The 24,044-nt window shown below is 43.8% G+C and overlaps 1 protein-coding gene across 1 annotated transcript in view; it reads left to right on the top strand.

The window, feature by feature from the left end:
• The first annotated feature begins 1,331 nt into the window (after positions 1 to 1,331).
• ITGAV (integrin subunit alpha V) overlaps positions 1,332 to 24,044 on the top strand; it is a 167,524-nt gene continuing 144,811 nt past the window's right edge. Inside the window, exon 1 of the mRNA XM_063430178.1 lies at positions 1,332 to 1,759. Within this exon, the coding sequence (XP_063286248.1) occupies positions 1,611 to 1,759 (149 nt within the window). The 5' untranslated portion in view covers positions 1,332 to 1,610. The remainder of the gene's footprint in view (positions 1,760 to 24,044) is intronic.

The raw sequence follows: 24,044 nt of genomic DNA, 5'->3' as shown, positions 1-24,044 counted from the left end.
GAGACAGTAGGGTGGTAGTGCATGGGACAGTGGGGTGCTATTGTGTGGGACAGTGGGGTGAAAGTGTGTGGGACAGTGGGGTGAAAGTGTGTGGGACAGTGGGGTGAAAGTGTGTGGGACAGTGGGGTGAAAGTGTGTGGGACAATGGGGTGATAGTGTGTGGGACAGTGGGGATGATAGTGTGTGGGAGGGGGATGATACTGTGAGGAAGGGGATGATGGTGTGTGGGAGGGGGTAAAACTGTGAGGGTGGGGGTAATACTGTAAGGGAGGTGGGTGATACTGTGAGGGAGCGATGTCATGGTGTGCAGGAGGGCGGGGGGAAACGAAGTGAGGGCGTTGAAAGTGTGAGGGAGGGTGTAATTGTGTGATGGAAGGGATAATACTGGGAGGGAAGAGGGTAATACTGTAAGTGGGGAAATAGTGTTAGGGAGGGGGTGATAGTGTGAGGGGGGTAATACTGTGATGAGGGGGTAATAATGTGAGGGAGGGGGAATACTGGGAGGGAATTACTGTAAGTGGGGAAAAACTGTGAGGGAGGGGATGATAGTGTGAGGGGGGCGATACTGGGAAGGGTAGAATACTGGAAGTGAGGGGGCAATACTGGGAGCGGAAATACTGGTAGGAAGGCGGTATATTGTTGGGGAGAGGGGTACAGGGACAGAGGTGGGGTGATGGTGTGAGGGACAGAGGTGGGGTGATGGTGTGAGGGAGGGGGGATACTGGGAGGGGGGTGATATTGATGGGGGATACTGGGAGAGAGGGGTTAATGGTGGGGAGGGACCAGAAAGCTGGACCGAAAGCCGGTAGACTACAGGAATAACTCAAACCCTTCTTACATACAGTTCAGGTACCATAACACCATATCATACTATAGTGGGCATGGAGCTTGGAGTGTTCTTTTAAACTGGTCAAAACTTTATTATATTTAAAACCTTCTGTGTATGAAAAACATTTGCTACACCTTGTCAATATACCTCTTTATTCTTTATCATTACTATACATATTTATTAATTTACTTAGCTATTGATGTATGTATACAAAGTACTCCCCTGATAAATACCTACATATAAGTACAAAAATACCTAAGGTCTATCGGACTTCGTTACTCATTAAAAAACAATGTGATATAATCGGGAATTACAGAAAAAAACCTTGAGAAAGAATTAATACTGTAAAAGGATTGGCATCCTGTGTGAATGTATACTGAACAGGGAGGGCAGATTAGCTCCCTCCTCCTCTCTCCACTGTTCTCCGTTTAGACTTGCTCCCAATCCATGGTATTGCATGAGCATGAAACTCCCTCCCCCGCCCTTGTGACTCATGCGGAAGTTTTTCTTCGTCTGTCTGTGTACTGTGCAGAATCAGCGCATTAGTTCGAAACACCAACATTCCAGTGCTGTACAGCAAGGTTCTACTGGCCCTTCTGTGTACAGCAACATTCTACTGGCCCTTCCTCTGTGTACAGCAACATTCCACCGGCCCTTCCACTCCGTACAGAATAACTAATATCTGGAACGCTTGGAATAAGAAACAACAACCTTTATAAAGCCGCCCCCTCCTCTTTGTTAAGGAAGGGGATTTATAGGGACATTGCCTGTTTCTAACACCATGGCCGCTGCAGCTGTGCTCACAGTATCGGTGCTGTTAGGGTTAGCGTGTTCTTTCAATTTGGATGTGGACAGCCCATTTGTTAAGTCGGGTGACCAGGGAAGTTACTTTGGATTCGCTGTAGACTTTTTTACGCCTGATGCCTCAACGTAAGTCATGGGAATGTTTTTTTTTTGTTTTTTTTTAAAGAGGGTTTATTCGCTAAAAATCGATTTGTAACGAGTTGAAAACCAAATGTCAAAATTCAGACTATGACTGTAGCCGAGGTGATTAATTTCTCTAAATCAGCATTTTTTTTTTTGCATACATTTTCCATTCGATTTTCAGTTCCTGCCAGTTCTATTTGTTGAATAGATGGATTAGATGAGGGGATTGCTCATTAAAAAGTGATTTCTGATTAATTCTAAAGGGAATTGCAAAGTTTTGCTACAAAATAGCAAAGGTGTAAACATTTTCCAGTTCAGCTTTGTCCCTATCTCTGCAAGGGGTTTATTAACTAAACACCAAATTTTAGACTATAACCGCAGGACTGGAAAAATAGCTGTTTTGCCTCAACATTGGCAATTCCCTCTTCTTTTCTCCACAGTTCCCAGTTTAGTAAATAAGTCATAACATATTCAGCTTCCCTCCCTATAACCTCGTTTGCTCTCATGCTACTCAAACATGCAAGCGTTTAACCCCTGAAGAAGCTGGTATATGTCATCATACATATATTGTATAACTGTAGGCATAAAATCGTTGACATTAAAAAGTGCTTTACACTGTAGCACACTATAATACTGCTGTGTTTAGGGTTATGGAGAATTTGCTGGCTGTCTGAGAATCATTTGAGCTATAGTGAACATCATCTTGCATGTATGCAATTGTGTGAATAGGCACTCTCACAGCATTCACAGATACTTTAACAACACTCCTAGCACCATCACCAGTACAGCCCACTTAAGTGGTTATGGTGCCAAGAATGTCCTTGCGCCATCCCATGGTTTGAAAACCTGCTGGCACATATGCTGCATCTCCTGCATCGGGTCTTCTGTAGGAGGAGAATCTGGATTGCAATCAGTTGCTGGGAATGTCAGTTTACAACTCTCTGTCAAGGAGTGCCATGCTTCCTTCAGTTTACTCTAGAGCAGGGCTTCCCAAACTTTTATGGTCCGAGACCTACTTTTGACAACTGTAACTTTTTGAGACCCACTTGCTTTTAATGCATATTTAAAAAAATTAACACCATGGCAATCCACTTTGGAGGCATACAATTGGCACACCATGGAAATCCACTTTATTGGCATACAATTGGCACACCATGGAAATCAGTTTTAGAGGCATACAACTGGCACATTATGGCAATCAGCTTTAAAAGCATACAATTAGCACACCATGGCAAGCTTTATATGCATACTATTGGCAGACCATGGCAATCAGTTTTAAAAGCATACGATTGGCACACCATGGCAATTCTGTTTTAGATGTATAAACTTGGCACATCATGGCAATTTTAGGTGCATAAAATTGGCACACCATGGCAACCAGCTTTAGATGCATACAATTGGCCCACCAGGGCAATCCGCTTCAAATGCATAAACTTGGCACATCATGGCAATCTGCTTTAGATGCATAAACTTGGCACATCATGGCAATCAGCTTTAGAGGTATACAATTGGCACACCATGGCAATCAATTTTAAAAGCATACAACAAAAACATACAGTCTTAGACGCATAAAGTTGGCACATGGCAGCTTTAGAGGCATACAATTGGCACACCATGGCAATTGCTTTAGAGGCATACAATTGCAAAACCTTGGCAATCAGTTTTAGTTGCATAAAATTGGCATATCATGGCAGTTTCAGAGGCATAATTCTGGGAAATCATGGCAGTTTTAGATGCAGAAACTTGGCACATCATGGTAATCTGTTTTAGAGGCATACAGGAGGGGTTACATTGTGTGGGGGGCAGGGTGTGGGGACTGAGTGCTACTTTATTAAATTCTCTGGTGGTCCAGTGTCCTCCCTGGTGGTCCAGTGGGTTACCCTACAGTCTGCAGCTCCGCCTGGTGCAGAGCTGCAGACCATGTGATAGAAGTCCCGCGAGCACGCAGAGTGTTGCCGTGGTAACACTCTGGGTGCTCACGAGACTTCTATCACACGCTCTGCACCCGGCAGAGCTGCAGACCAGAGGTGCTGAACAGACTTATTGAAGGGAGCCCGGCAGCATACAGGGCAAGCTGCCGGACCCGTGATCACTGACAGAGGACCCGACTAATCAGTCTGCCTGACAGTCTCTTAGGTCCCCGGCGGCCCTGGAGGCGTGGGTCAGCGCAACCCACTGGGAATCACACTGCGACCCACACTTTGGGAAAACCTGCTATAGAGACATTAAACTTCTACACGAGGGTGGATGTGATCTATAGTGCCTGTAAACAGGCAGGTTAGTTGTCAAACCTTGTTAAAACTGTTTGACATCTCACCATGCGGTGGATGTAGTGGTTATGGTTCTTGGAGTGCTCCTATAAGAAAACAACTGTTGCCTCTCCGTACTCAATTGAAGAGAAACATACTGCACAAAGCTACTTTTTCAATGAGTGAACCCTCTTACTGTATTAGTGTTCCACTAATTTCAGTTGCAAAATATTAAAGGGATCATCCACTTTGAAAATTTTGAAAATGTTTGTTTTTAATCACTTTATAGATAATGAATACAAAAATACAAGTCCTGCGCTCACTCCCATCACTCCTGGGCGGCAGCAATGACCACTGTACACATCAGCCCCAGTTTATAGTAAAAAACAAAGAAAAAAGTTACCTGCGCTCTCTCCTTAATCCCTATGTATATTTAGACAAATGGTCATTTGTCTAAATATACATAGGGATTAAGGAGAGCGCGCAGGTAACTTTTTTTTTCTTTGTTTTTTACCTTATAGATAATGCATTAAAAATTTTGCAAAATAAAAAAAAAGTATCCTTCAGGGCACAGTTTTGTGCAGGCAGATGCCTTCCATACAAGATGCTCCAATCTGGAGAGTTTTATACTGGTTTATGGGATAATCAGTTTATCCCCACAGATTGGTTCAATTCATGAGAACCATTTGGAAAATGCTAAAATGAAAAATTAAAGCTATACATGTCTGCTATAATTTTATATGTGATGCAGGCTGGTTTTTCTATTGACTGAACTGCAGAGTGGGAGAAGAAGGCTTTCCCTATTATGCATGCTGTATACACACCATACACATTAGGGACAACATTGTCTTATAGCTGCAGCAATTTTGTTTGACAGAATACTGCTGTTATAAGTAATTCTCAGAAATAAAAACTGGATCTGTGAATTCTAAGCATCACGCACTTTGCAGAGCATATTGTGCTTAGACTGATCCATTTAAAGCTCTGTTTAGAGTAGTATTTCTTGCCAATTCTCTACAGTTCCCAGTGTAGAGAATATCCCCAAACAAAATGTGATTATTTTTTTTTAAAGGTACACTGGAATCACCATAACAAACTCATTGAAGTTATGAGTCCCACATGAAATCTAAATGCTTTAATCATCTTTTAGTAGAGATGCTTGCCTTTAGTAGAGATGCTCAGCCTCTCCTAGTATGGCAGGAGTTAATAATCCACACCACACTATACAACCACTGCTAAATGGTGGATAAACCGTTTAGCTTTGATGTGGACCCAGCACACGTGGCTCTAGGTACCATAAGATCTGCTATAAAGTGTGTTAGGAATGTGATTAATAAATACAGCAATAACTGCAGAACAATTTAATACATACATACGGTTTCAAAATAAATGTTCATAGCGTGTGTCAGTAGCAACAGAGCTCATGTGTCCTTATCAAGTAAAATTACCATTTATCCCTCTTAAAACCAGGAGGAGTCTCAACCAATCAGAAACCTCTTATTCTGGCGTGTGGGATATGGTTTTATACACTGGCAGCAGTTCCATTCATTACAGAATGAATGGAACCGTTTTGTAAACTGATAAATCTGCCTATGTGCGACAAAGTCCCAAGCTGCTGCCTGCGTTGTTGCAGCTCACGTCATTCCTGTGGAGGAAGGGAGGGTGTGTGTGTGTGTGTGTGTGTGTGTGTATATGTATATATATATATATATATATATATATATATATATATATATATATATATATATATATATATATATATATTGTGACCGAAAGCAAGGAATTGTGCTGGAGGGAATCTATATACCTCCCCAGATTTTGCAAGGTTCCTACTTTGTGTAATTAGCCCCAGGGAAATGTGTAATGTTATAATGAATGTTGCACTTTAAATATGTGTATATTTGGGCCCTGGGGTGGAGTACTTGGAGAGTAGGGTGGGCCAGTGCTCCACTCCACATTTTGGAAGTTACTTGGAACCTACAGGTGAGAAGTCCAGTTCCAGAGTTTGAATCCTAATTTAACTCACCTGAAAAGGATTGCCAATTACCGGTGCTATTAAGTACTCCCCTGCCAAGGAAGGAGGAAGATTGTGTTTGGTTTCTGTGAGTGGAAACAGAGAGCTGAAAACCCTGAAACAGTAAGGTTGTTTATGCTTATGTTTATGTTGGGAAATGGACAAGCCATCCAACCCAGTTAGCTGATTATTTTGTTTAGTTAGTGCTCAGAAGAGCAAGGCTTTTGTTTTATATATTTTTGTTACCTTTATACCTTACTGTGCATTTATTTTGGAACCTCAATAAAAGAGCAAGTTAATTTACCTCATCCAGCGTGTGAAGTGTCTCTAAAGCGAATGGCGAACGCGAATTTCCGCAAATGTTCGCGAACAGGCGAACCGCCATAGACTTCAATTTTCAGGCGAATTTTAAAACCCACAGGGACTCTTTCTGGCCACAGTAGTGATGGAAAAGTTGTTTCAAGGGGACTAACACCTGGACTGTGGCATGCCGGAGGGGGATCCATGGCAAAACTCCCATGGAAAATTACATAGTTGATGCAGAGTCTGGTTTTAATCCATAAAGGGCATAAATCACCCAACATTCCTAAATTGTTTGGAATAACGTGCTTTAAAACATCAGGTATGATGTTGTATCGATCAGGTAGTGTAAGGGTTACGCCCACTTCACAGTGACAGACCAAACTCCCCGTTTAACGCACCGCAAACAACCGCAAACAGTCCATTTGCACAACCGCAAACTCCCCATTTGCACAAGGTTGGATACCAAGCTAGCCATGTCCCGTTCCTTGTTCTCACTGATGTCATTGAAGGTCTCTTCCTCCACCCAGCCACGTACAACACCAAGGGTCCCCGAAAGGTGACAAAAAGCCCCCTGGGACGCCTGCTGTGTTTGGTCTTCCACCTCCTCAAAGCCACCTTCCTCCTCTGACTCCTCTTCTTCAGACTCCTCTCTCTGCGTTATTATAAGGTGTGTTAAGTAGTACTTTTCCTATCAGTTTAATCCCTGTTACGTCCCCTATCAGGGGACGTGTATATGGCATCGATTTTAGGAACCGGGAGATGGAAAATGATGCTTGGTTGGTCCTCCTACTTCAAATTTGGGGCACTGCGCGTGTAATCTAATGTGCCACCAGATAGGAGTTGTGTGTTAAGTAGTACTATTCTTATCAGTTTAATCCCTGTTACGTCCCCCTCATAAGGCCTTTTTTAGTCGAAAGTATCGCCCACTGTCAGTCCCTTCGGGATCCATCCCTCATTCATCTTAATAAAGGTGAGGTAATCTAGACTTTTTTGACCTAGGCGACTTCTCTTCTCAGTGACAATACCTCCTGCTGCACTGAAGGTCCTTTCTGTCAGGACACTTGAAGCGGGGTGTCAAGATTACTGTTTGATCCAGCACGTAGAACTGTATAGCACGGATGACAAATAAGTAACGTATTACCGGTCCTTAGAATGGCCGGATTTAACGTACATAGAATAGTCAAAATACTAGCCGAGGTCAGGGAACACAGAAAGGGACGCAGCGATGAGGAAAGCCAGGAGTCAGGATACCAGAATATAGAGAAATCAATAAACAAAGCCAAAGTCAAAAACCAGGTAGAAAACTAATAACAGGAACGCGCTCTCGCACAACCACCAGGGAAACCACGACAGGGCACGGAGCAGGATGAGAACTGGGCCTAAATACCCCTCCTTTAGTTCTGATAGGCTGTAACCGGCCTTTGACCCCAAAGTCAGTTACCAGGTTTCATTTGCATAATTGCTGCTCAGCATTAACCCTTCTGTGGATTAGGTTGCTGCTCGGCACAACTTTTCCTGTGTGGACAGTAAATGTCTAACCACATTTCTATAAGCGGATGAATACGTGACATGGGGCAGGCCAGAAGTTCTATCGCAAATTGGGATAGCTCAGGCCACAGGTCAAGCCTGCACACCCAGTAGTCAAGGGGTTCATCGCTCCTCAGAGTGTCGATATCTGCAGTTAAGGCGAGGTAGTCTGCTACCTGTCGGTCGAGTCGCTCTCTGAGGGTGGATCCCGAAGGGCTGTGGCGATGCGTAGGACTTAAAAAGCTCTGCATGTCCTCCTTCAACAACACGTCTGTAAAGCGTCCTGTCCTTGCCGGCGTGGTCGTGGGAGGAGGAGGATTACTTTCACCTCTTCCCCTGTTAGATTCCCGTTGTGCTGTGACATCACCCTTATACGCTGTGTAAAGCATACTTTTTAATTTATTTTGGAACTGCTGCATGCTTTCTGACTTGTGGTAATTTGGTAACATTTCAGGCACTTTCTGCTTATACCGGGGGTCTAGTAGCGTGGACACTCGGTACAGGTCGTTCTCCTTCAGCCTTTTTATATGAGGGTCCCTCAACAGGCATGACAGCATGAAAGACTCCATTTGCACAAGGTTGGATGCCGAGCTACTCATGTCCCGTTCCTCGTCCTCAGTGATCTCACTGAAGGTATGTTCTTCCCCCCCAGCCACGTACAACACCACGGGTACCAGATAGGTGACAACAAGCACCCTGGGATGCCTGTTGTGGTTGGTCTTCCTCCTCCTCCTAAAAGCCACATTCCTCCTCTGACTCCTCTTCCTCACAATTCTCTTCCAGCGTTGCCGCAGGTCCTGCAAGCGATGCTGATAAGGCTGTTTCTGGGGGTGATGCTGACCACAACTCTTCCTCTTCCTCTTCACGCTCCTCTACGGCCTGATCCAGCACTCTTCGCAGGGCACGCTCCAGGAAGAAAACAAATGGTATGATGTCGCTGATGGTGCCTTCGGTGCGACTGACTAGGTTTGTCACCTCCTCAAAAGGACGCATGAGCCTACAGGCATTGCGCATGAGCGTCCAGAAACGTGGCAAAAAAAATCCCAGCTCCGCAGAGGCTGTCCTAGCACCCCGGTCATACAAATAGTCGTTAACAGCTTTTTCTTGTTGGAGCAGGCGGTCGAATATTAGGAGTGTTGAATTCCAACGTGTCGGGCTGTCGCAAATTAAGCGCCTCACTGGCATGTTGTTTCGCCGCTGGATATCTGAAAACTGCGCCATGGCTGTGTAGGAACGCCTGAAATGGCCACACACCTCCCTGGCCTGCTTCAGGACGTCCTGTAAGCCTGGGTACTTATGCACAAAGCGTTGTACGATCAGATTACACACATGTGCCATGCACGGCACATGTGTCAACTTGCCCAAATTCAATGTCGCCAACAAATTTCTTCCGTTGTCACAAACCACTTTGCCGATCTCCAGTTGGTGCGGAGTCTGCCACTGATCCACCTGTGCGTTCAGGGCGGACAGGAGTGCTGGTCCGGTGTGACTCTCTGCTTTCAGGCAAGTCAACCCCAAGACGGCGTGAAACTGCCGTATCCAGGATGTGGAATAGTACCTGGGGAGCTGGGGGGGTGCCGTTGATGTGGAGCAAGACGCAGCAGCAGAAGAGGACTCAGCCGAGGAGGTTATGGAAGAGGATGGAGTAGGAGGAGTAGAGGAGGTGGCAGCAGGCCTGCCTGCAAGTCGTGGCTGTGTCACCAACTCCTCTGCAGAGCCACGCATTCCATGCATGCAGGGGGTGACTTTGTGACATTGGCTTCTTACGCTCAAACATGTCCTTGACAGACACCTGACTGTGGGCAGATGAGCAGGAACTGCTCAAGGCGAGAGACGGAGTGGCGGATGGTTGAGAGGGGGCAAGGAGGACAGCAGTGGTTGAAGATGCTGGACCAGGAGAAGGATGGCGGCTTTGAGTTTGTGTGCTGCTTGTACTCATGTGTTGATCCCATAGGTGTTTGTGATGTGCGATCATGTGCCTTCGCAAAGCAGTTGTACCTAGGTGGGTGTTGGACTTCCCACGACTCAGTTTCTTTTGGCACAGGTTGCAAATGGCATCGCTGTTGTCAGAGGCAATGCCATACTGCTGAGCTCTCCAATGATGGTATTCTGGTGGTGGCAACAGCATGCGTTGATTGGCATGCTGTCTGGCTGACCCCGGGTGCCGATGCATGCTGTCTGACTGTGCCACTAGCTCCTTGAGACGACGTGCCGGACCACGTGCACCGGCATGTTGACAAACCATAAAGCCACATGATGTGCATGTATATCTTTCTTTTTAAGTGCCAGCAAAGGATAATCAGATATCCCTGGATACCTGGGCCACACCTCTGCAGGAGTGGACAAATTAAATCCCCATGGCTAAACAATTTCATTCAGTCATGGTGATTCCCCAGAATTCACAGTGCGTCTGATATTCCACCTGTGACAGTGAGTAGTGAGTTCCTATATAAGATATACACCTTTTAAAGGGTGATCACCTTTTAATAAAAATGTACACATCCAAGAATTCTTAAATCATCATTCTATAATTATAAGTAAATCTCACAGGTGATAGCAGACAGTTAAGGTCACACAAAAATGAATGTAGGGTCTGAGTGTTACTAGTCATAATAATGAACACATCATTGATGAAACTAAAGTGCAATCATTACTCTAGTCATATTACGGGAAAAATTTGTCTTTTCTCATAAATCTGAGCACAAAATAAAAATAATTTCTGATTTGATAGTTATTTTGTGTTACACAAGGTTACTTACTTGGAGTAAAATTTTATTTATTTTGTATTTTTTTTTTTTCTAAATTTTTAACATATACACGTTTAATAAACCTAATGTGTGCTACTCCTGTACAAAACCCCATATTTTGTTCAGCTACTTCTTCTAAGTAAAGAACCCCCAAATGTATGTGTTTGCCGCTATATTGTGAAGCTACAGCGCCATATAAGGAAACTAACCATTTCAGTTTTTTTGTTAGAATTTTGAAAGCTGGGCTTAATGGGCCTATGTCTCCTTTTGGGTATTATAGGAGTTTGACTGTTTAAATTACCCCACAATTGCATACAACTTGTGAACGTAGAAACCATGGGTATGTCAAATTAAATATTTTAAGCCTTGTTGTATATCCATTTTAACACTCATTTCTTTCAAAGTTTATGGTATTATTTTATTTTTGCATTTTTTTTTCACGTGCACTTTGCAATTTTGTTGTTTATTTTGTAAAAGTGATGTGTGCTAATGTAATTAATATTCGTCTCATTGAGCTTGGTTATATCTCCTGAGTACAGAATGACTCCCTTTGCATACCCTATTTTTTTTTGTGAAAATACAATTCTGAATTTATAAAATGCCCAATGCAGGTTTAAAAAAAAAAAAAAAAGGTTTTTTTTTTGTTTTTTTTGTTTTTTTTATTATTGAAGATGAGCATATTGTATTATTTATTATTGAAGATGAGCATTGTGGCATTTTAGTGGATCACATTTTAATTACTCCATAAATGCATACTATTTTCACATTCCATCATTAATTCTTAAAGGAACACTATAAACACCAAAATAACTTTAGCTTAATGACATAGTTTTGGTGAATAGATTGTGCACCTTCAGCCTAACTGTTAAATTCTTTGCCATTTAGGAGGTAAATCTTATTTTTGCAGCTCTAGCCACACCTCTCCTGCATGTGACCTACACAGGCTCCATAAACATTTCCTCTAAAGAGAGATCTAATGTTTAAACTTTCTTTATTGCAGTCTATTTAATCTGAAATTTCTTATCTCTTGCTTTGTTAATGGCAGATGATTGAGCAGTGAGACTGGAGGGACATGATCTATACACCAAACCTCTTCATTAAGCTTGTTATTTTTGTGATTAGAGTATCCTTTTAAGTGTTTAAGACAGTAGGCTAATGCAACGTTTGGGTCTATGCTTATGACCAAAATGGATATCTACTGTGTGCAGTTCACCCACTGCCTGTTACACTGCCAACTCCCATAAATAAAACCTCAAAGCAATATATAACCAATAACACACATATTGGGCTACTGGCCACAAAACTGAGGGTTAATTATAACTAAAAGTTAAATCGTCACTTCTCATTACACCACATAATAAAACATCTAAAATCAACTTTAACTTGTATTGACATTTTTTGTATTTAATGCTCTATTTCCTTTTAAATTTATATTAAATATTTTGCAAATTATATCCTAAACCAACTGAGACAAGACAAAGTCAGGGCAAACATTGCAATATGGAGGAGAACTTGAAACATTGTTTAATTTTTCCTCCTCTCTGTTGTAGGTGGTCTAATCTCTAACACACTAAAAGTGAGGCAGTCGCCTTTAGAAACCAGTGGAACCAACAGGCACATTGCAACAGTGACTCCCCCCCCCCCCTCCTTTTGCACCAGTTATTAGAACATGACACTGATAAATTTCCCCAAATGATTGACTGGGAACTAAGATTGAATTGACCCCCAGTTGTTGGTTAAAAAGGTGTGGGTTTCTATAATATAAAGTCCCATAAATCTAAAATAAATATTCATATAAAATAAATATACACACAATAAGAATTATACATAACATGTGTATATAAATATGCACACATTATGTAGCACAGGAAATGGAAGGGATATAATTATGCTGTATATGAAGAAATGTTAAACCTATACAAAATCAAATTCACATGTCTAAGAGATAAATTCAATTCTGCTGCTGTATGCACTCTGAGGTTACCTAGTACAAGACACAACATGTATCTATAGCTGGTCTCGTTGCCCATTCTGTTCACAATACCTCAGCAAATGATGTGTCCTTAGGGCAAAGTCATGCTTAGACCTGTGTCAGACAGTTCTACATTCAGTTTTAATAGTGTTTGAGTGGACGCTGTTTTATTAAATCGACGCTGACTCCTAATGACCTAAAAATATCTGATGCTTCAAACTAATCCTTACAATAGGTTTTGCTGAGAAAATCTGATACATTAATTAGATCAAACGATTGTGTATATGTGCACAACCCAAAAAAAAGCCTGCAGTCGAATAACCATTATTTGGAATCCAGAATTAAATTTTAAGCATATTTGTCATGGCTAGTCTTTAGAAATCACTTTAACGTTAATGCACATTGGGTTAAAATGTTGTCTTTTACTAGTTTTAAGACCCATTTACTCAAATCCTGTCGCTTTTATCTCACCATCCTATTTTTGTCTATTCACTTCCTGGGTTTCCTTGCATAAAATGGCAGCACCCAAATGACAAGCATATTGTAAAGTCAGCTGCAATAGTAGTCTAATAATTCAGAGGTTAAAATCACTTTTCTCCTTATTTATCCACATGTTCAGATGCTTTTACTCCTAGTGAAGCCTAATTTTCCCATGTACTATTTGATTTGTATTGCTGAAAGAGCAAAGGTTATACAGTGTTTAGAGTTTTTTCTTTTGGACACAATCCACTACCTTGATAAAGTCCTTTTATACCACAGTTATTGTGTTGCATTATCTGGTGCAACGCGCACAGCTCTCGTTTGCAATATTCCGCATTCCTTGCGGGCTTATAGTCAAAGAAGTTTTAAGCCGCAGCTTTGGCTTGAGAAAAGGAGGACATGTGCAGAAACTAAGCAGTCCTTGACATATATCATCTGAATCTACTGAAGTTTGCTCTAAAATCATATTAGACAGACAGAGCGTGATTCACTATGACCTGTTACTGCTTCTTTAAACAACAGCTTGCAATCACTTATGTCATATGTAAACAATTTTACAATCTAATGGAAGTGACGGTGTAACTGTGGGGAAGGTAAAAGTAAAATAGACAGAGGTAGGATGATCATCTAAAAAAGGAGTGAGCAATCAGTATTTAGTAATGCACACTATGCACACAACATGTTTATGACTGTTTAACATGAAAACTTGTGTAGTGGCTGGAGGGTGTGGCAGGGCATTGATTTCATACAGCTAAATTGCTATTGAATACGTACAACAGGAAGAAATTAAGTCGTTTGAATACATGTCGTATTTGTTTCTCCTTTTCTGAAGTACCATAAACAGATATAAAAGATTTTCTCACAGAATAAAGTTCTGCGAATACTTCATATTTGCAAAATTCTGTGATAATCCCTGAATTTTCTCCATAATTGCAATTCAGACATGTACGAAGTACAGGTAAGGAATTAATTCAGTGTATTATACTTTAACGTTTTTGCACTAAATTCAGATTTTTTTTTTTTTTTTTGCAAATTAAATCCAAATGATAGAAGTGACACAAACATAGTGACTATGGCTCAGATGGAGAATGAGTCTCAGCTTTTCCCAGAAAATTTCTCAGTTTTACCATTTGAAATTAATTCACAAAAGTAAAAACAACAAAACAGAGTTTAGTGAATAACCCTCTGTATGTGCTTAAATTGGTTTGTAAGAAATCACTTGCTTACAAAAATACTTTGGCACAATTTGAGTCACTAATTTGTATATAGTACAATTCATTAACTGAACCAGAACCAAGCCCCCAATGAACCATAAGGGACTGATAATATTTATAATTCCCAGATTTTACTAGTAACATGACGTAAAGTCATGATTTTATTAAAGACACGGAGGCGAGTATTATGCATAACTCTTTCTTTATTTCCTCAGCAGCAAAGATAGAGGAATATAAATATTGTCAAAAAATGAAAGAAAAACTGTATAGGCATAACGGGTAGCCAATCACATGGTAGAGGAAGTGGCTATATAAGTCCTGTGTCTCCCACAATCCCCCTCTTTCTTGCGAAAACCGAAGACCAGGTAAGAAGAAACGATGTCCCACTTGATCAGCACAGGAAACAGGAACAATGCGACAACATCAAGCTAAAAAAGACAGAGAAATATGGTAATTTCCAGACTCAAAACTGTAGACTTACCAAACAGCATCATAAGGAGTCACAAACAAGAAACCGGATTCTGAAATACAAAGGATAAATAATTAGTGAACATAAAAGGACGTATCAAACCATCCAATCATATAAATAAACATACATAATCAATACATAATCAATACATACCTATTGAACAGGAAAAATCCGTAGAGTCTCAAGCATCTCGTATCCCCATTCCACACCGGGAGGGCGGGAGGGAATAATACTCGCCTCCGTGTCTTTAATAAAATCATGACTTTACGTCATGTTACTAGTAAAATCTGGGAATTTTATTAAAGACACGGAGGCTCATATTATGCAAGTTCAAAGCTGTGCAACTATTCGAGATGCGATGTGTTCAATAGGTCTGAAATAGAAATCTCTAAAAGTCGATTCTCTGGACCAATCTGCCGCCCGCATGATATCCTCCAGACGACATCCGACCGAGGAGGCTTTAGAAGCCATCGCTCCCCGTACAGAATGGGGCGTAAACACAGAGGTGTCTATACCCGCAGAGGATAATAGTTCACGTATCCAACGTGCCAGGGTAGGTGTAGAAACCGGTCGATAAGGCGACTTGAAAGATATGAACAAATCGTGTAGATCAGCAGAGCGAAGGGAACTCGTGACATCCAGATAAACTCTGAGGCAATCCACCGGGCAGAGCGCCGGACAGCCAGGAAACCTGGGATACGAAAAGGACTTGGATGCAGATTTAGTCCTCCTGGATATATCAAAAGTAACACCTTCTGGGGTGAATGCAATGGCGTCCCAATCCATGGCCCTGACGTCAGAGACCCTCTTGCAAGAGATCAAACAGAGTAACATCACCAACTTGGATGACAGGCGTTTCAAAGACAGCTCCTGATTAGGGTACCATGAGGAGAGGAACTGCAACATCATGTTAACGTCCCAAAAGGCAGAGAAACGAGGCCGAGGAGGACGAGCAAGGCGGATACCCTTGAGAAGACGACATACAAAAGGATGCCTGCCGACAGGGGAACCATCCAAACCCCTGTGTCCGGCCGAGATAGCCGAGCGGGAGAGGTTAATCGTGCGGTACGCCTTGCCTGAGTCAAACAGGGACGTGAGGAACTCTAGGATCAAAGGCAAAGGTGCAGATACGGGATCCACTGCCCGTTCCAAGCACCAACCAGACCACGATCTCCATGAAGCCCGATAGGCAGTTCGAGTGCCTGGGGCCCAAGCGTTATCGAGGAGTAGGAGAGTTGTCTGCGGAACGCCTGGGACAATCCAAGGTCCCCTGAAAGGAACCATGCTATCAGGGGTAGCTGGCGTTGTAATACTAGTTCGTGTGGGTTCCCATCCGGGTCTAGAAGGAGGTCCTGGAAGATTGGAATCAACCGAGGATAATCGATCGACAACTCCATCAAGCGGGGAAACCATGGTCGAGATCTCCAAAGCGGGGTGATTAGCGCTACACAACAGTCGTGGCGAACCAGTTTCGAGATCGTGCGCGCTATCATGTTGAATGGAGGGAATGCGTATAGCGGACCCCGTGGCCAGTCTTGAAGGAAGGCATCGGTCGCCACCGCTGCCGGATCCGGCCTCCAGCTGAAGAACTTCGGTAGTTGAGTGTTCAGACGAGATGCGAACAGATCCATCTGGAACTTTCCCCACAACATGTCCAGGCTTCTGAACACCGAAGTGTGTAGACGCCAATCTCCAGAGTCTCTTAAGTGTCTGGAATTCCAATCCGCTCCCGAATTGTCTAGTCCCGGGATGTGTTCCGCTGTTACCGAGACGTTGTTGAAGAGGCAGTATTGCCAAAAGTCTTTCGCCAGAATTGCCAACATCTTGGACTTCGTACCCCCCAGGTGGTTTATGTAGCGGACCGCTGATACGTTGTCCATCTTGAGGAGAACGCAGCAATTCGCCCGTCCTGGGGTAAGGCTGCGGATCGCGAAAGCTCCAGCCAGGAGCTCCAGGCAGTTGATGTGCAACGATTTCTCCACGTCGGACCATCTGCCTCCTGTGGAAACGTCGCCACAACGAGCACCCCAGCCGTGTAAGCTGGCATCTGATTCGATCACCACGTCCGGGATGGAGCCGAAGATGGCTCTCCCATTCCACGCCTCCATGTGTGCTAACCACCACACCAACTCGTCTCTGGACTCTGCGTCCAAGCGTATCCGAGACTCGTAGGAGTGACCTGACCGAAGGTGTGACCCTTTGAGTCGCTGGAGGGCCCGGTAGTGTAGTGGGCCCGGGAAGATCGCCTGAATAGAGGCCGCGAGAAGGCCAATTACTCTCGCCAGCTGTCTGATGGACAAGTCTGCGACGCGCAGAGCTCTTCGAATCTCCTTCTGAATGGCTTTCACTTTGGAACCTGGTAGAAACAGGAACTGTTGGACGGAGTCCACTCTGAACCCCAGGAACTCTATGGACTGGGCGGGATCTAGGACCGATTTGTCCCAGTTGATCAGGAAACCCAATTTCTGTAGCAGGGTGGTAGTCCATTCCAGGTGTAGAAGGAGATCCTCCTTCGATTGGGACAAAATCAGAATGTCGTCCAGGTAAACAATGAGGCGAACCCCTCGGGTACGGAGGAATGCCACCACAGGCTTCAGAAGCTTGGTGAAGCACCAGGGGGCCGAAGAGAGACCGAAAGGCAGGCAGGTGAAACGCCAACGCCGCCCGTGCCATGTGAAATGGAGATAATCTCTGAATTCTAGAGCAATGGGGACCGTGAAGTAAGCGTCCTTCAGGTCTAGTTTGGCAAGCCAGTCCGACTGGCGCAGAAGGTCCCTGAGGCAGTGTATACCTTCCATCTGGAAGTGTTGGTAACGCAGGAAGGCGTTGAGGGGACGAAGATTTATTACAGGGCGAACTCCGCCTCCTTTCTTGGGCACTAGGAACAGATTGCTCGTAAAGCCCTTGGTGGCGAACGGCAGTTCCTCTATAGCGCCCTTGGAGAGCATCTCTCCGACCTCCGCGGAGATCATCTCGTCTTGTTCCTGTGGAAGGGACAGTTCTCTGGGGGAATAAAACTGGACAGGCACTGAAACAAAATCTAGGCGATACCCCCTTACACACTGCAGAACCCAAGCATCCGAGGTGAGCTCCGCCCACTCTCGGTAAAATAAGGCCAGTCTCCCTGCTACCTGAACGGGAGGGAAAGAAAGGGTACTCACCGTAAGGACGTCTGCTGGTGGCACCGCTGCGGGGGTATCTGGAGCCCCAAGCCCGACCTCTGGCTGGGAAGAAAGGAGGGGTTCTTTGGTCTTGAAATCCCCGGGAGGGAAAAAAGGAACCTCTGGTAGCGCGAAATTCGCCTCGGAAACCCCGGCCGGGTGGACGGTTCCTGCTACGCCCGGCCCCTCCAAAAACCTTAGGCGCGAACACACGTTTCATGTTCGCCTGCGCCTTGTCAATCGCCGTGAAGGTCTTGACATACGACCCCATGTCTTTAACGAAGGAGGTACCAAACAGTAAACCCTCTTCAGTCGGGTCAGGCTCCGCCACAGTCATAGTGGCCAGTTTAGGGTCGATTTTTAATAATATCGCCTTACGTCTTTCCGCAGATATCGCCGTATTGGCGTTCCCCAGCAAGCATATGGCCCGTTGGACCCAACCAATGGCCACGTCCACGTCCAAAACTGAATCCCCAGTTTTAGCAGTATCCAGAAGCTCATAGAGCTTCGAGAGGGGCCCCAGTGTGTCCAGGATCTTGTCCTGGCATCCCTTCAGGGAATTGTCAAGGCCCTTTTTGGGCTTCCAGCCCGACTTACCCAGGAACTGGGCAATCTGTGGGTCAATATCTGGTGTTTTACCCGCAGCGCCCGGGAGAGAAGGGCGAGGGCATTCGGCCCGCAGCTTATTGCGGCCTTCTTTGGAAAGGGGTGTGCGGATACGTTTGGCCACATACTGGGCAATATGATCCGGGGGGACCCATTCAGCGGACCGGGGGTGACGTAGGTCGTCTGGGTCGAACAGGGGGTTACCCTGAGGATCAAGAATAGTGTTGTCAACCCCGGAGGGGCCTAAGACTGGACCCCGGGTCTTGGCCGAGGACTCTGATGGGTTAACGCCCGTAAGGGGCAAATCCTCGCCAGACACATCATCATCACCAAAGGAGTCATACTCCATATAGTCGGATTCCTCCTCCACACTCCGGTCGGTATCCGACCCATCATCAAGGGCTCTAGCCCGTTTCCATAATCTAGCCTTTTTAGCCCGGCCAGGGGCTCTTTTGCGCGTGGGGTGCGCGCCATCTGTGACCGCCTCAAGCGTGTCAGTCATGGCAGGTAGAACCTGCATCGAGGAGTGGGAGCCGACGTGTTTGGACTTGGCCTTCGCCTTACGGGCTCCAGGCACAGTCTGAGCAGGGGAGGGGGACCCCACGCCCGTAGGGGCGGGGGAGGCCAGAGTAGGCAAAACCAGGGAGTGCATTGATTGTGAAAAGGAGGTAGTAACCGCTCCCATGGCCGAGGCAATAACCTTCTGAATGGAGGAGGCCATAGTGGCTTCCAGCATGGCCTGAAAGTCTTGGGAGGCCATAGCGCCCTCAGCGCTGTCTGAGTGGAAGTCCCCAGGGGGACCCGCAGGCCCATCCTCCCTATCCTGCATGATGCAAAGTTGCAGTGGGCAATTAAAGAAAAATAGACTGCTAAATGACACTAAGGTGGATGAAGAAGAGCAAAGGGTTGAGTAACCCACAGAAAACGAAACACACAGACCGTCTAGCGTTCCCAGGGGACCCGGCAAAGCAAAGGTGACCGCACGGCAGCACAGGGGAAGGATCGAGGTCCGCCCAAGATGGCCGCCGCACGTGAGGGTAGGCGCACGCGACTGGGCACCCGGCGGGGGAAGGGGCTCGTGCACCCGATCCGCCGAGCCCGCCCGCGAGCGGGGAGGGATGCGTGCGCAGCCGCAGCCGACAACAGAGAGGTTGCGGCAAAAGCACAGAGCCGGGAGTCGTGCGGGAGCACGAGGGGGAGAGAAAAGGCAGGTTACAGAAATCCCCGGGTAGGGGGGAAAAGCACTAAGGGGGTCCCAGGGGGAACGCTAGTGGTAACAGGTAACTAAACAACCATAAATAGTATACAATGAAATATCATACAAATAAACGATCATCAAATTTGAGTCAGAGAGAAACAAAAAGCACTTATCTGTCTGAGGAAGCAGCAAAGAAAGAGGGGGATTGTGGGAGACACAGGACTTATATAGCCACTTCCTCTACCATGTGATTGGCTACCCGTTATGCCTATACAGTTTTTCTTTCATTTTTTGACAATATTTATATTCCTCTATCTTTGCTGCTGAGGAAATAAAGAAAGAGTTATGCATAATATGAGCCTCCGTGTCTTTAATAAAATCACCCATTGCTCCATCCTCTGTGTGGTTAGAGGAGGGTTACACGTAAATACATTTTTTTTTGCAGAGGACCTGCAAATGGTCACCCCTTTCCTCTCACCCTTGCAAGGTTTAAAATATAATCAATAAACCCCCTTTATACAAAACTACAATTTCTAGGATGCTTTGATAACTTTGAGGTGGTGTTAAAAAATATCTTTACTTATCTAATTCAGTATTACTAATACCATAATATACTTTTGTCATTGAAATCCTCATATTTTTCCTTTTGAAATGGACATCTTTTATTTTCAATATTTTATTTTTTCTAGAAATAACTCTATGGCTATGTTCAAGAATTCATTCCTGTATTATTGTTTTTGGATAACTTTTAAGGATAATCCGACAGCTTCAGATCAAATTTGAGACAGTTTCGTACATTTCTGAGTACATCTAATGAATAATTCATGTGGTGGCTGCCTCACGCTTGCATTTGCAGGATCATAGTAATGATGTAAAGCTGCGGCCCACAGCATATAGCCACGAATGTGGCTGCATAATACATTAAAACAAATGCGCACAATTTCATTTTGCGTGGCTGATGCCCAGTTTTGGCCCGGTGTCTATGAACTACTTAAAAAGTTATATAATGCCCTGTCTGTTCATTTTATATTAAATAATATCTTAAATAATATCTTTAAAAATCTGGTAATGATTCCAAAAAGGGAATAGATCAATCCTTAAATAGCTATTAGGACAGATTATTGGATATATCTGGTCATTTAGCAAAAATGTTTGACTTTACTGAGAGAGCTTTCCAAGCTGGAAGATATCTATATTTTGAGAGGATCGATACAACCAATGAAGCTTTAACCAGAGAGGAGAAAAGCTGTCTCGATTAAAATTAGACACTCATTTAATCCAAATAACCACAGAAGAACATTGCAGTTCTGCCGATGGCCTGTTATTTGGTTTGGAATTTAAGAAAGGAAATAAGTAAATTTTGAATTTTCTCCTCTCTAGATAAAGCCCAATTATACATCAGAAACCTTTTCCATCCCACAATATTTGTCAGGGCTGAAGTTAAGACAAAATTATAGTAGCCTCTATTCCTCTTACAGTGCCAGATCATACCCTGATTACACCCATCAGTCACCCTTCTTTCTGTAGAGAGGTAATTCTTGGAGATCCAGAGGTTCTAGAGGACAGTCTAAATTAAGACCGTTTTGTGGGAAGTCCGATTCCTTTTTCTCATCTGAATCTGGGATGCAGACTCTGTCATTTTCTTCCAAAGTTGGTCCCTTCTAACTTTGGATATATGGATTCTTGTCACGACTGCTAGTGTGGTCCAACACACAGAAACTATGTAAACATATACATATAAAAAGAAAGGAAAAATAAAAGGACAGAGCGTAAACCGGTCCTTAGAATGGCTGGACTAATACGCTAGAGATAGAGAATGGTCAAAGGGAAAGCCGAGGTCAGGGAAGCCAGAAATACTCAAATACCGTCTAAACAAGCCAAAGTCAGGGGAACCAGAAATCGTAATAACCAGGAAAAGCCAAGATCAGAATACCAGGAAATCAGAATCACAAGGATTAACGCACTCTCGGGAACCAGGAACAGGAAACCACGACAGGGCAAGGAACTGGAGTGAATTAGGGATTTAAATATCCCTCTCTGGGCTCTGATTTGTCAGAGGGGGACCTCTGACCCCAGAACGTGTGTGTGTGCGTTGACGTTGTGACGTCACGTGCACATCAGTATAATTTTGATGGGTGGAGCTTGTGATGTGCGTGACCACGTGGTAAGCGCCATCTTTGATGTGGGCGCACTGCCCAGAAGACGCGGAGGAGCGGTTCCCGTCTCGTCGGCGGGCAGATAAGCTTGCTATATCGGCGAGGTCGTGCTGGTCGGGCACGGATGCGCCATGCGGTGGGCCGGGAACCGCAACAATTCTCAACACAGTAAAAGGATTCAGAAGGTGTTTCTATGGATGACCGATCCAGGTGAGTACACCTCCTCCTTTTAATTTCTCCTGTCAAGATAAAATGTTGATCAAGAAACTGATCTATTACCTTACATCTTCTTGGATACATCAGCAATACATGCAAGAATGACGAAAGACTTCGACCAGTCATCATCTTAAAACCTCTAAATAAATACATTCTGTTCAATCATTTCATGAAGGAAGGAATCCATTGTTTGAGGGATCTCTTCAAACACAGAGATTGGATGATCAAAATAGACTTAAAGGACACTTACATAAACGTACCTATTCAACCAGATCATCAACTGTTTCTGCAATGTCTGTGGAAAAAAACGAATGCTAGTTTACTTATCTTCCTTTTGGCCTCTCCTAAGCACTTCAGTAGTTGCAAATCTCAGAAGCAGAGGTGTTTGACTGATTTACCTAGACAATATTCTGATCATGTCTCAAACTTTCCATTTTCAAAAAAACATGGGCCATCACTCATTTACAAAGTTTAGACTTCTATATCATTTGGGGGGAAAAAATCAGTATTGAACACCTTTCAGTATAATTCTTTATAGCAGGGCTGTCCAACCTGCGGCCCCCCAGATATTGCTGAACTACAACTCCCATGATTTCCTTAGCTATCTGTTTAATTTAAAGAATCATGGGAGTTGAAGTTCAGCAACATCTGGGGGGCCACAGGTTGGACAGGCCTGCTTTATAGACTCCAATCAACGGTCTCTGTTTATCACCAAAGAAGTTAAAGTCTAATTGGAAAGAATAAAGGACATAAACTTTATCCGTTAGTCTTCTGGCACATATTGTGGGCTTTTTAGCAACTTCCATCTAGACCATCCTCTACATCAGGGATAGGGAACCTTCGGCCCTCCAAGCCCAATCAGGAGATATCACTACTAGAGGATAATCTATACAGGAATTGCACATAAATTGTCTAAAGCTATTTACAGGATTTTCTGCGCTTAAAAGTCTTGCAAAGGACAAAGTCAAGTGCTGCGTTCTTGTTTGCATTGAAAACATTTCTGTAGTTAGATATTTCAATACATTGGAGGTACCAAATTCAAAGGTCTGGTAGAGTTCTCCAAAGATTTTTGGCACTTTTGTCTAGACTGAAGCATTACTCTAAAAGCAAAATCTGTTCTGCATCACGGCGGATTGGATTCTAGACATTTACACTATCCCAGCGATTAGAAGTTACATGATCAGATCTTCAACAAAATGAATCATGTATGGGGCCCACTAGACGTAGATCCCTTTGTGTTTCATTTTAATTGCCAATTACCGTAGTATTTCAATTGGTGTCTGAATTCAGAAGTTTTGGCATTAGATGTATTCTTGCAAGACTGGTCAAAAAGACGTTATAACATGTTCCCCTTAATTTTGCAATGATTCCGAGAGTTCTATCTCAGAGCGCCATATGACTATGATGACTATGTGATGGCAATCTTGGTTTCCACATCTTCTGGAAATACTCATGAATTTCCCTCGCATTATACCATTTTGCGAGGATTTTCTATCAAATCCTAAGGAAGAATATCATCCATTAATTCTGGATCCCCAATTAACACTTGTCAACTGGCTAGTTTCGAGGAATCTTTAGTTGAAGATGATTTCTCACAATCAACTCAAAACATTTCATCAGAAGCTTGGGTTCTACTTACCAGCGTCAGTTCTCGATCTGCCGGGAAATATTGGTCTGATTGTTGCTTTGATTCTTGCCCATGCCTCCCTTTATAGAATTATGAACTTCTTATCTAATTGCTATCATTAAGGGAAAGTGTACTGTATTAATGTATACAGATAAGTTATTTCTGCAAAACCTGCATTTATTGACTGTTTACCAATTTGGAATGCATCCTCTAGGTTGCAAACTAATGAAACATATATTTGCTTGAAACGTCGTCCTCGTCCAAAATATTTCCGTTTATGGGATTTTTCCATGTTTAAAATGAAATGAGGCAAAAATGTGATTCTTTGTTAAACTAATTTGCATATGCC

This window comes from Pelobates fuscus, chromosome 8 (assembly GCF_036172605.1).
Source record: "Pelobates fuscus isolate aPelFus1 chromosome 8, aPelFus1.pri, whole genome shotgun sequence".
NCBI lineage: Eukaryota > Metazoa > Chordata > Amphibia > Anura > Pelobatidae > Pelobates > Pelobates fuscus.
The sequence above is the reverse complement of the archived record's forward strand: the minus strand, read 5'-3'. Positions and strand labels throughout refer to the sequence as shown.